Source organism: Lampris incognitus, chromosome 12 (genome assembly GCF_029633865.1).
Source record: "Lampris incognitus isolate fLamInc1 chromosome 12, fLamInc1.hap2, whole genome shotgun sequence".
Lineage (NCBI taxonomy): Eukaryota > Metazoa > Chordata > Actinopteri > Lampriformes > Lampridae > Lampris > Lampris incognitus.
The window spans coordinates 9,995,322-10,009,556 of NC_079222.1; the positions used below are offsets into that span (position 1 = coordinate 9,995,322).

General features: G+C 43.4%; 1 protein-coding gene across 2 annotated transcripts in view; it reads right to left on the reverse strand.

Moving 5' to 3' along the window:
* The window catches only part of hook3 (hook microtubule-tethering protein 3), a 75,107-nt gene that overhangs the window by 38,305 nt on the left and 22,567 nt on the right, over positions 1–14,235 (reverse strand). For both annotated transcript variants that reach the window (XM_056290339.1, XM_056290340.1), the window contains exons 2-8: positions 11,273–11,358; positions 8,581–8,653; positions 8,333–8,383; positions 7,235–7,367; positions 6,604–6,671; positions 5,911–5,973; positions 3,311–3,394 (exon numbers count right to left, since the gene is read on the reverse strand). In XM_056290339.1, coding sequence (XP_056146314.1) covers positions 3,311–3,394; positions 5,911–5,973; positions 6,604–6,671; positions 7,235–7,367; positions 8,333–8,383; positions 8,581–8,653; positions 11,273–11,358 — 558 coding nt within the window. The remainder of the gene's footprint in view (positions 1–3,310; positions 3,395–5,910; positions 5,974–6,603; positions 6,672–7,234; positions 7,368–8,332; positions 8,384–8,580; positions 8,654–11,272; positions 11,359–14,235) is intronic.

Here is a 14,235-nt window from a genome sequence, read left to right on the forward strand (position 1 = left end):
GCCAAATCTTAAATTAATCTCTCGATCTCTCTGCAGCCTTGTCGAGACTGTTTAAATAAGCTGACATTTTTGTCTGTATATGTGGAAGTAAAAAATAGTGTATGTTAATACAATCAATTTATGTACAAAAACATTTAAAAAGGACTGACTGGCAAATAAAAAATCAGTTCTTACAAGAACTCCTTAATCCCAATATGCTAGATTCTCCGAGTCCTACTTCTTCCTTGCTATTCCTGCCAGTCTAAGTTCACCTGTGTTCCTTCCCAGTGGATCACAAGCAAACCAAAAAATACCACAAAAATGTGATACAACTAGCACAAAATTCAGGAAAAAGTGGAGCCAAAAAAAGCAATCTCCATAAGAAAGGAATAGAAATAATGTGTCAAAAATGTTCAGGAGAACTTAACTGGTGTATTGGGTTTGACCTAAATCCAAAACAAAAAGTGTTTCTCAGCTGCTAAAAACCATAAGACAGAGCTGGCAAAAATGTCCACTTGAAAATGTTTGTAAATATTTGGGCATTTGAGGTGCGTTTGATTTATAGTTCCACCAGCTGAAAAGGTATTAAAAATGGCAGCAGCGACACAAAATGAGGAGAATCGGTTGCACGTCAGCTGTTTCAAATATTTCAAATATTTTCAAAGTTCCATTTTGCCCAGTCTACTGCAGGGGGATGACTTCTGAGGACTTCCTGTGTTCCACAAGCCAGGCTCCTCCCCCTTCCTGCCTAGTGAAAACGTTCTGAAACACACCGGGGTTCACAAGGCCGGAGGTGATTAGTTGAGGGGCTGAGGACCGACACGCCCACACTACACAGTGGCTGTGGCTGGTGTAGCCACATATGCATGCAAAAAATGCACACAATCACACACACACACACACTCACACACACACACACACACACACACACATACACACACACACACACACACACACACAAGGGCACAATTTTTGGGGGGGAGGAGAATCTGAATCCCAAAAGGGATGCCATTGCAAGCAGACTGAAAAGGAAAAAAAAACCAGGGCTATTAGACACACCACAAACCATGGATGGAAAAAAGGAGTAAAAAGTGTGGATTTACCCTCTCTTCTAGTTCATTAAACTCTAACCTCAGTCTATCTCGCTCCTCTTGGACATGGAGGGCCTTCAAAGCAAGTTACACAGCAGTGAAAGAGTCAGGCTATTAGAGAAAACTGATCTTGACAAACCAGCGAACAGGTCCCCCTTTAAATCACAGCTCCCTCTTTTCCATCTTTAAATTACCCCACTCTTCCGAGCCATCCCGGTCGCTGCTCCACCCCCTCTGCCGATCTGGGGAGGGCTGCAGACCACCACATGCCTCCTCCGATACAGGTGGAGTCGCCAGCCGCTTCTTTTCACCTGACAGTGAGGAGTTTTGCCAGGGGGACGTAGCACGTGGGAGGATCATGCTATTCCTCCGAGTTCCCCCTCCCCACCCCCTGAACAAGCGCCCCGGCCGACCAGAGGAGGCGCTAGTGCGGCGACTGGGACACATACCCACATCCGGCTTCCCACCCGCAGGCACGGCCAATTGTGTCTGTGAGGACGCCCGACCAAGCCGGAGATAACAGGGATTCGAACCAACGATCTCCGTGTTGGTAGGCGACTGAATAGACTGCCACGCTACCCGGACGTCCAGTTTATTTCTCTCAACATGTAAAACTACCAATTCATGAGAAGTGGAAAAATCTTTGGTAACAACACCAACAGTTGTGTTTTTCTGCTTCATAATTAGAAAAAAGTTATGAAAAAAGGGAACTGCTTTCTAAAGAGAAACCAGAATCCATTTACCAACATGATGCAGACAGAGAGGTAAGAGGTCAGCTAACTAAAAAAGAAAAGATTAGCAAACTCAAAGGGAAATTTCACCGATGGTTTTGTGTATGTGCAAGCACTGTTGATGAGTAATGTGGTGGGTTGAATCAATAAAGTTCTCACTGTGTGCGACATCGACGGAGAAATCAGCGTTCTTCTGGTCGCATTCTTTCCCACAGTGACTACACGTACCAGAATGCATTGCGTGTAAGCCTCTGTATCATCCATCCATCCACTATCCAAGCTGCTTATCCTGCTCAGGGTCGCGGGGATGCTGGAGCCTATCCCAGCAGTCACTGGACGGCAGGCGGGGAGACACCCTGGACAGGCCGCCAGGCCATCACAAGGCCAACACACACACACACCTAGGGACAATTTAGTACGGCCGATTCACCTGACCTACATGTCTTTGGACTGTGGGAGAAAACAGGAGCACCCGCAGGAAACCCACACAGACACGGGCAGAACATGCAAACTCCACACAGAGGACGACCCGGGATGACCCCCAAGTTTGGACTACCCAAGGGTTCGAACTGAGGACCTTCTTGCCGTGAGGCGACCGCACTAATCACTGCGCCAGCCGCCCGCCTCTGTATTGTCATCCATAAAATCCTCTGTGCTAGTGTTGTGGGACAACATTCCCGCCACTGGACACGTAGTTTAGTTGAGAGAAATTTGTTTTTTGAATGGCCCGTTGAGAGTAGAATAGAGTATTAGAGACCCTGCTAGGTTGTATGTAGTTTCGCTGGCCATCAACTGACATCACAATACATCACTTGGAGGCTGGATAAAAAAACTCAAGTTTCACTGCCGGCCCAGAGATGCAGAAACAACCGGAAACAACGGCATGTGCCTTCAGTTGTGATCCCTGTTACAGATAGACAGAGATAAGGTTGAAAAATCGGTGAATTTTCCCTTTTTACCCTTCTCTTACAGGGCGACTGTGTGAATGCTGTATTTTACATCCCCTGGCACATTATTTGCTTTGAAAATATACAAAAAAATTTCTTTGACATTTGATATAAGACAGAATTTCATTTGACTGTAACAAACAAAGTTAGGATCCTGTCAACATTTATCCTTGTTGGAGCCACTGAACCAGATAAAGTTTCAAATGTCATTATCTTAAGGCTGCAATTTGGGTTGTGTACACATTGTTATAGATAAGGTTTGTACTTTTCAGAGATACATAACATTCATGCTCCAAATATTCTAGATGACAATATTTCAATTTAGCACATCGTCCGTTCAAAATGTTTCTACAGTGGACATGCACAAATCTTTATCTTGAAGGATAAATAAATGTTCTGCACTGAGTTTACCTCCAAAGAACAATATTTTGACTGTCTAACTATAGAAGCCTAGCAAAAATAAAAACAAGATATATATATATATATATATATATATATATATATATGTATATATATATTTATCATTCTTCTTACAAGATTAGAAGATCATTTAAAAACCAACCTGCATGTCCAGTTCGCGACACCTCTGAGCGATCTCTTCCTTGGTGGCCAAAGCATCGTTAAGCTCCTCCACTGTCTTCTTCAGCTAGACACAACAGAAAACACAATTTAGCCTACATAAGGATGCTAAAACCATATAAAACAGATGCTTTTGTACTTGTTTTCAGCTACTCATGGGATCCTTTTCCTCACCAAGTTAAAACAATTATCTACTAGGCTTCTTTTCGGGAAGTTGCAGTAACTTTACCACAGTGTGGAATAGGTTCCAATTTAATATAATCTGAATTGTACCTATGACAATTTGGATATCCGGTTTGGTGTTTGAACTATGTTAAAGATAACTAACATATTACGATTATAGTTACATCAAGAAAAAAAAAAACTAGAAGAGAGCACTCAGTAGAATGCAGATCTCCGCCAGGCCCTTCTCCCGTGCTCGGACTTGGCGACAAACCAGTTTTTTTTCACCTACAGAGAGAAGGGAAAATACAGAGGCACTACCTGCCTGCACATCCCCTCTTCTCCAGTGCTCGGACTTAGGCGAAAAACCAGCTGAGGAGTTAGCCCTCATACGGTATAAAACGGGTTTTTCAAAGGTTTTGAATCAGCACAACCATGAGGCATCCTTGATCATAGAGTCATAACTGTAAAGAAAAACTTGTAGTATTCGAGATTAGCAGTGGACAGATACACACACGCAGACAGAAAAACCAGTGTTTTTCCATGTGACTATGAGACTTTTGTGCAGCGCCCAAGTCAACTGAATTGGAAATATAAAAAAAAAAGTGTTTAATATGCAGTATTCAGGCCAAAGAAGCAACCTAATAAAAACGTTTTGCCTGTCAGTCTGTGGATGTGCAGCCTCCTAAGCAGACCCTCACACACATGCGACCAAGTCTAACATGAACTTCCACTTTCCTAAAAGAAAAGGTTTGCTAGGTGACCATTTTGGTCGAACCCTAACCCTGTCTTCCATCCAGCCATCCATTATCCAAACCGCTTATCCTGCTCAGGGTCACGGGGATGCTGGAGCCTATCCCAGCAATCACTGGGCGGCAACTGGCCCAAATGAACCCTGTCTTTATTTTCATAATATAAGAAAGCTAGGTAAACCATTTATGCTCATGCATGCGTGACACATCTACAATTGACAAGAATATGCAACACTTTGTTTTGACTGCAACCTAGAGGAAGTTATCCGTTTATAACTTGCACGTTTTTTGGATTGTCAAACTTCTTTAAATAAACTTTGATCAAGTCGCTGCCTGATCTGAGTCAACCGTAGATGTGAGTCACGCACGCGCAAGCGCAAACAGTTTACCCGGCTTTATTATTATAGCATCCCTCTGTAAGAAGGCTGCGAGATGTAATCTGGCTTCGCTAGCACCTTATTAGCGACAATACACAGGCTACTGCAAGCTGTAGCCAACGCCAAAACTACAAAACCTCTTTTTTTACACAGCGTTCACTGCACCAGCAACTTGCTCGGCTCTCACTAACCGTCAAACTCTCGCATCCCAAACTAACAGGAACAACAACACAAACACTCTCTCTAACTCTCTGCCAATGACAAGTACACTATCTCGCCCAAAGCACTATCATAGGTAGATGAAAATGACTGTCAGGGTTTACAGCTTCCATTTCTTTCCATTCTTTTCCTCCCATGTCTCGCTACCTCCCTTGCTTCCAGCTACATCACATACAGTTGTTCATCTCATTGGTTGCACTTTGAAAGGTCAGCGGCTACCAAGGTCAAAGTTGAAAGAATTTGAACTTTGAATGCATCACTCCATGGCAATTTTGAGTGGTGTGCCACGCCAAGGGTAGCGCTTCCGCCTAGTTGAGCGGTACCGCTCTCCCCATAGGAAAACCATTGCAAAGCCACCACAGAGTGGTTTTACTGCTGATCTCGTGTGAGCGCCTTAAGGCTCGCACATACTTTCAGTGTTCTGCGGATAACTGTGGACTTGTGCCGGTTGCGCAGACACTTACACGGTTGCAGTCATACTACAACTGAGGGTCTGCAGTGGTCTGGTGTTCCACGCATGCGTATTTCTTGATCCACACTCTATTACAGTTGGTGGCGAAACTGTATCACAACGTTGTTTGCCAACCGCAAACAAGCAGGTATCTTCACCCCTCCCAAGCGTTTGTGTGATTTCTCGCCAGGAGGTCAACGCCGTTTGGCTGTCTTTGTATTCCTTCAAAGACGAATTATATTAATGTGGGTAACGGCGGATCTCCACGCACAACCTCTCTTCAAAACAAGTACCCATTTTGTTTTCTGGAGCATGCGCAGTTGGCACACTTACTATGCATACAGTCCGTGTGGTCACAAATTTTGGGAGGTCCGCGTGGATACTCACGGACATGGGCAGATGATGACATTTACGTCACATGCATCCAAGTGGTCTCTCATGGACACGGAAAGTATGAATTGGCTTTAAGCCCCTCCAGGCTACTGCCTGGTAGAGATAGTCAGCAGTCATGTCTTTACACAGCACAGATACTCTTGCACAGACTTGTAATCTGGTTTGGAGAAGAGTGACTATGTGACTAAAAGAAAATGAACCGTGATAACATCCAACAAAATCTCCATACCTGTCTGTCCAGATCCACATACGAGTCATTTCCTCCTGTCACTGGAGTCTCTTTACTCATCAGCTGGAAAGAGACACAGAAAATGAATATTAAACAATAATATTGTATGTTTGCTTTGGTTAGCCTGGTTGATCAGATAGGTGGGGTTTACCAAATAAGGTCATGTAAGATAGTGTCAGGTTAGCAATTGGGAAAAAAATGTAAGAATCTACGACTACTACTACTACTACTACTGTTGACTGTTCCCGTGAGGGGTCGCCACAGCGGATCATCCGTTTCCATTTCTTCCTGTCCTCTGCATCTTCCTCTGTCACACCAGCCACCTGCATGTCCTCTCTCACCACATCCATAAACCTCCTCTTTGGCCTTCCTCTTTTCCTCTTCCCATGGCAGCTCCATATTCAGCATCCTTCTCCCAATATACCCAGCATCTCTCTTCCACACATGTCCAAACCATCTCAATCTTGCCTCTCCTGCTTTGTCTCCAAACCGTCCAACCTGAGCTGTCCCTTTTATATACTCGTTCCTAATCCTGTCCTTCTTCATCACTCCTACTTTTTTTCCCACTAAGAATAATCAATGAGACTACTTTTCAATGATTATCTAAGCATTTTTAGCACTTGCTTTGCCCTTGAAGCCAAACCCCATCCAGTTGCAAATAATTTTCAGAAAAATGGGTCAAAAACAGTCTACCTCTTGAATGGCTGTCATGACAACATGCTGCACTGACTCCTCCATCATCATTATGGTCTGGATGTATTCTAAAGGGAATAACAGAAAAAAATACAAATTGAGTTTGTCACTAACTTGTTGGACATGGTTAGCATTAGGAACGACTCAGCCACACAAGCACACATTAGAAACACACACACACACACACACACACACACACACACACACACACACACACACACTGAAAAATTCAACATGCACCTGGAATTAAATTATGTCACGGGTGATCAGATAGCTTTTATTTGCATAAAAATTCAGCTGCAAAGGCACTCAGGTGTAAATTATACAAGTAAACTAACAATTTAAAATCAGAGCTGCATGGCGGGCACAAGCTCGCCAAGTAAATATTGAACCATTTCTCCAAATCATATCTGTCATCTCACTGTTCCTCACACCGGTAAACAAGTAGAAGCTATATTCAATTTCTGAGGAAAGAGCTCAGGGAGTACAACGTGACTTTTTATCTGGCCACCAGACAATCTGCATAAGTGCAAAGTGGATTAATCAAATCTACATTTAATATGAATGCAAGTCACATTAAACAATATGTTTAAATTGGACCCACGATGCTGTCCACACAGTCCGGATGTACCTTGTTTCTGTTCACAACTGACAGCACAGCCCAGTATGAGCTGAAGCATCCTCCCAAGTTCTGCTGCATTCGAGTGTTCCCCAATAAGATTAACATCAGGGAGCGCGAAGTCATTAATCTGCTGGCCGAGGACCTACACACGGGAAGGAGGGGCATTATAGTGTGTAATACATTTTGGACATATTTTGATCATTTCCTTTCATACACTTCAGATGACTTTAATAGGAAAGACCAGTCTCGGTAAATAAGTTCAGTGGTGCAGACAAGTGGGATGTCATGATATTTTACGATAATTCATTAGAATTTATGAAAATTAGAGAATGCTGTAGAAAGAAGAAAGCCACTTTATTTTGACATTGTATTCTTACAACGAATTTGTCTTCTGCATTTAACCCGTCCTATTGTACAGGAGCAGTGGGCAGCTGCGGCACACGGGGACCAACTCCAGTTCTTGTTTCCAGTGCCTTGGAAAGGCAGAATTTCATCCATCCATTATCCAAGCCGCTTATCCATATTTGGTCGTGGGATGCTGGAGCCTATCCCAGCAGTCATTGGGCGGCAGGCGGGGGGACACCCTGGACAGGCCGCCAGGCCATCACAGGGTAGACACATTCACACCTAGGGACAATTTAATATGGCTGATTCACCTGACCTACATGTCTTTGGACTGTGGGGGGAAACCGGAGCACCTGGAGGAAACCCACACAGACACATGCAACAGAACATGCAAATTCCACAGAGGATGACCTGCGATGACCCCCAAGGCTGGACTACCCCGGGGGTTGAACCCAGGACCTTCTTGCTGTGAGGCGACCGCGCTAACCACTGTGCCACCATGCCGCCCAATAAAAGGCAGAATTCACAAGAGAACAATTCTCTCTTGTTCATGTTTGCAAGTCATCTAAAAGACATGAGGCCGGTAAGTGCGCACTGTTTGCTTATGTCAAAGTCTCAAAGCATTATATTTCACCCCTATTACTCGCTGAGAAGTAAAAATCACTTAAGTCCTGCAACTGAAAGCTATTAATTTAGAGATATGGACTGTAAAGGGCTGGCATCTAATTTATTTCAAAATAAGCAGAAGTAGCTGATTTGTACCTCTTGGTTATAGTCTAGGATGCCCTTCAGAATTTTCTTCAGGTTGCTGACCTGGAATAAGAAAAAAAATATTCAAGTCAAAGATTGGAGCATCAGCACTTGTACTTTAAGGCAGGTAAGTAGAGACAATAAGAACCAAGACTTTGTGTGGTCTGTGGGTTTTTAGTGTGGGTTTTGTACAAAATAAACAGATAAGCAGTACTGTACAAGACTAAGAAGCAAGGCATGGGAGTTTATGTGGTCTTTACCTTCAACCTCCAGTTGTCCCCAACCTCAGGCTTGATTCTACTAATCCAGCTCTCATTGAAATATGTTAAATCTCTGTAAAAACACAAAACAAATACATCTCATACAAATACATATACAATATACATATACAAATACATACAATAAATACAATACATGCAGAGAGCAACAAAGTTACTGCAGTGTCTCTGAAATTCCCACTGGAACCTTTTCAATTAATTGTATCGAGGATGGTGCAACACTGATGCAACATTATTTTGATAGAAAAACAAAACAAAAACAAACAAACCACATTCTAAAAACAGGTTCACTGAAACCATTGAGAAAATGAAGAAATGAAGATGTGTACATCCAATAAGTAAGCTTAAACAACTCTTTAAAAATAACATATTGAACAGATATAGGATGGATGAACAAAGAGGTGGAGTGGAATAACATGACATGATACATGACGTGTAAGCTGCCTTGTTTGACTTGGGCTGTTTTGTTTATTTTGATCTCAATGCATCTCTCTTTTTTTTTCACTTTTGTTTTGAAAGTTTTGTTTCGGTTTGATTTGATTAATAATGTATAAAAAAGGGGTAGGACCAGAAAAGTCATTTACTTCATCCTACACCCTTTTTGAACATGGACTAGTTATTACTTGTGTTGTTACAGAGAGTTTGCAAAATATGTTCACTGCTATTTCCGCTTGTTTATGTATATGTGACTATATATTTTATTTTGTTATTTTAACATGTTTGAAATGAAAAATCAATCACCTCAAAAAAAAAATAATTAAGCCTATCTTTTTTTTTAAATTCAAAAGGAAAATTACCAATCATTTTGTTTGGATTTCTAATGAAATGGCTGTCACAGGGTCCAAAATTAACACTCACCAGTCGCCAAAGGCAGTTAAATTATGGAGACCACCTGCCACTCTACTACTACTACCACTACTACTATTACTACTACTACTACTACCACTACTACTACTACCACTACCACTACTACTACCGCTAGTACTACTACTACTTCTGGCTGTTAGGGGTCGCTACAGTGGATCATCTGTTTCCATCTCTTCCTGTCCTCTGCATCTTCCTCTGTCACACCAGCCACCTGCATGTCCTCCCTCACCACATCCATAAACCTCCTCTTTGGCCCTCCTCTTTTCCTCTTCCCATGGCAGCTCCATATTCAGCATCCTTCTGCCAATATACCCAGCATCTCTCCTCCACACATGTCCAAACCATCTCAAGCTTGCCTCTCTTGCTTTGTCTCCAAACCGTCCAACCTGAGCTGTCCCTCTAATATACTTGTTCCTAATCCTGTCCTTCTTCATCACTCCCAATGAAAATTTTAACATCTTCAACTCTGCCACCTCCAGCTCCACCTCCTGTCTTTTCATCAGTGCCACCGTCTCCAAACCATGAAACATAGCTGGTCTCACGACCATCTTGTAAACCTTCCTGCCACTTTGGCCAGTAGGAGAAAAAAAAAATTCTGTAAAGCTGCTAGTTTTAGATTTTAGATTTTAACTATCTGGCCAGTAAACTTTTTCATCTACTTTGGCAGGTAAGCCAAAAAGTTCATTTTGGACCCTGAGCTGTCAGTATAAGATTGCAACATTATAGAAATGTTTTGATTTTACAACCTATTTTAATCAGCAACCTGCCTGATATTTAACACAGCAGTAGTGAATTGACATACTAGAGCATGTGTACTTAAAAAAAAATGCACGTGAGAGTGCACACAGAGGGGGAGGAAAAAGTAGCATGCCAACAGCAGCATTTCACATCACACCCTACCATTACAGTCACATCACAATTACAGTGAATGGGGGGAGGAAAGAAAAGAGTTATAACTTACAGTCACTCTGAAAAGACCGGCTGGTCAACAGCATAATGAAGATTTTTTTGGAGAGGTACACACGCACGGACACAACTACTTCACATTAACCTTTCAAGCCAGCCACTTTATTCTATAACTTGCAGGGGGAAACTTTACACTAAACATTATATTTTAAAGTTTAATGTGAAGTATCACTTCAAAAAGAAGCATCCATCACATTATTAATGGAATTTTTTCACTCAAATCAGTATTACTAAGTACGAGGGTGGGCCTCTCAAATAACACATCAACTCTACAGCACGCGATCACAAAGGGATCAGTGCTGTTGGAGATCATTACCAAACACAGTGATATTAGAGTTAGTAAAATAATTTCAGGTGAGTCACATAAATATATATATATATATATTTATTTTTTATTCCCCCCCCCCTTTTTATCCCCAGTTGTACCCTACCAATTACCCCACTCTCCTGAGCCACCCCCTCTGCCAATCCGGGGAGGGCTGCAGAGTACCACATGCCTTCTCCAATACATGTGGAGTCGCCAGCCGCTTCTTTTCACCTGACAGTGAGGAGTTTCGCCAGGTGGACGTAGCGATTGGGAGGCTCATGCTATTCCCCCCAGTTCCCCCTCCCCCCTGGACAGGCACCCCGCCCGACCAGAGGAGGCGCTAGTGCAGCGACCAGGACACATACCCACATCCGGCTTCCCACCCGCAGACACGGCCAACTGTGTCTGTAGGGGCGCCCGACCAAGCCCGAGGCAACACAGGGATTCGAACCGGCGATCCCCGTGTTGGTAGGCAACAGAATAGACCGCTACGCTACCCGGACACCCCCGTGTGAGTGGTATATTTCAACTTACATTTTCTGTAGCGCCTGGGCCATGACGACGCCACTCGTCAGATCTTCCACTGTCTTGCATGGAGCTTCCACTCCAAATGTCTGGATCTAAAAAAACCAAAAACAAAACAGTATTGAGCCTGCGTACAAACCTGACCCATTATAGGTCAAGTAAGATCCTGATCTTATTGTTGTGCCACAGATGAGCTCAATCACGCCATGCTGAAGGTTTCATAGATAGTTTTAAGAAAGGAAGGAAAGCATACCCAAACAGTGCAATAGGAGTAAAACACAGTTTTGTCTGTGTACTGTGTTCATGTACTGCGTAAGGCTACTGAGGCATGTGACGTTAGTAATGAGCATATTTTTGTACTGTAGTATTGCAGTGCATAGGAAAAGAACAAAAAAGTGAGGGAGTAACAAACATTAGAAAGTGTGACCAAATAGCTTCATGTATCATGTTGACCTAAAGTCTTTAAACAAGGTGAAGTGTAGATGACATTAAGTTTTAACATACAAGTAAAAAAAAGTATTACAAAAGTGTGTACAAAAGCTCTCTAAAAAGAACACGGTGAAAGACAGTTACTGTTGAGGAAATTGTAACTTCAATAAATCTGACCACTTAGGGAAGATACTGTGCTTTGTGTAGTACTTCTATTCAGGCACATAGAAAACCAGGAAGTGTAAAAGGAAATAAGTGTCTGGAAATGGAAAAAAGGCTAAACTGGCTGCAGTTAAATATATCTTAAAAGCAGATTAGAAAAATAAACATAGACAATGAATTAAATTCCAATGAAAAAAAAATAAAAGCATACTTGATGGATGTGAAGATTAATTTCATTATATTCTTATACATTCAGGGAAGTAAGAAAGGGAACAGATTTTCTCCCTAACAGCGATGGTTTGGCGTGTTCAGGGCAATCAGCTCGGCCATCCCAAACTGTTTTCAACTCTAAAAAGGTTTACCATCTCATTAACTTGCCATTTCCCTTCCCTGTTGCTTTTCATCTGTTTGCTTTTCCATTTCTTGATCCTCGTTGTAAACTGATTTTGAATGTCTTGTTCTCTTCCTGCCTATGATCCGCCCCCCCCCACACCTCCCCCATTGCAACCCTCCTCCTTCCTTCCCTGAGTCTGAAAGATTGGCCCGGGCGGAGAGAAAGGAATGACTTTCTGTCTGAGCACCAGACGGTCCACGTGCCACAGGACGAGGAGGAGAATCAAGGAACAGAACATCAAAAGGAATGTGGGAATGCTGACAGCAAAGAGGAAGATGGGAGGCAGAGATTCTGCCCGCAAACCTTCTACTCCTCATCCTCACTGCAAAGGCTCACAAGCCACGTGTAGCTCCTAAGACCTTCAGCTGTAGCTCGGAGCGATTCCAAAAAAGACTTTGGAAATAATCACATGGATTTGGAGGTACGTTTGAGTTTATGCAGTTTCTTCAAAAATAGGTGGAGAATTGAAGTGACATCACATTATTATTAAAACTAGCCCAGCTGACTGTGGATCAGAGTCTGTGCATGACAGACTCTCAATGCCACGCCAGCCTGTGCTATTTACAGTCCTGCCTGCCTGTTTGTTGACGTTATGGTAGAAGGCCACCGGACACTATCATGTCACTCTATTAACAGTCCCCCTTTGCGTGTGTGTGTGTGTGTGTGTGTGTGTGTGTGTGTGTGTGTGTGTTCAGTAAACAAGACCTGACATCTGACACTGGCCCTGTTCACACCTGGCATTAAAATGCACATTGAGTGATCCGATCACAAGTGGACAGCTTTAAGTACAGCTGTGAATGCACCTAAAATGCATTGAGGACCTACTGAGAGCCAATCACTCAGACCACATTCGGAGCTAGTCTGGGCCGCATATGGCCATACCCCCCCCCTTTTTCTCCCCAATTGTATCCGGCCAATTACCCCACTCTACCGAGCCGTCCCGGTCGCTGCTCCACCCCCTCTGCCGATCCGGGGAGGGCTGCAGACTACCACGTGCCTCCTCTGATACATGTGGAGTCACCAGCTGCTTCTTTTCACCTGACAGTGAGGAGTTTCACCAGGGGGACGTAGCGCATGGGTTCCCCCTCCTCCCCGAACAGGCAACCTGACCGACCACAGGAAGCACTAGTACAGCGACCAGGACACATACCCACGTCCAGCTTCCCACCCGCAGACACGGCCAATTGTGTCTGTAGGGACGCCCGACCAAGCTGGAGGTAACACGGGAATTCGAACCAGCGATCCCCATATTGGTAGGCAACGGAATAGACTGCTACAGTACCCGGACGCCCATGGCCATATTATTTTAGCAGTGTGTACACGAATGAGTCCTGGGCCACACTGAAGGACAGCCTACTCAACTGACTTCCTCTGTGTAAGTGGAAGTAAGTACTCATTTGCACGCCAACGTCATCGCATTAAAGTGCAAAACAAGAAGCCACAGCACTGGCAAAATGGATTCTTGTAGATAAGAGTACTCACAAAACATGCTGTCTGATTTCCATTTGGGGTAATCAATACAGACCCAGTCTGTATTGATGTGATTTTGCCTGTGTGCCAAGGTTACTGCAAACTTATTTTTCTTTTAATTTCCAGCAGACTGGGCATGGGAAGTGCATTGCTGCCTCCCACCGGTTACAAACAGCAACACATTTGGTCTTTACAAACAGAAATGATGTGCAGTTTATTTGCATATAGACCGAGGACGAGAGACCCGATCCCAAGTGGTCACTTGAAATGCATGTGGAGACGCATTCTAATGCCAGGTGTGTACTGAGGAACTTTGAGCTGTCCACTTGTGACTGGATCATCCATGACACGTGTTAATACCAGGTGTGAACAGGGCCACTGTCCTGTGCGAAGGACACACCACATTGCACGAGGGTGCTCTTTCACTCAAATCAAAACCTAGAACACATTACCACTGAAACCCTTTTCACACACAAAAAACAAACAAACTGTGTTTTAACAGGGATCACGTTTTGTG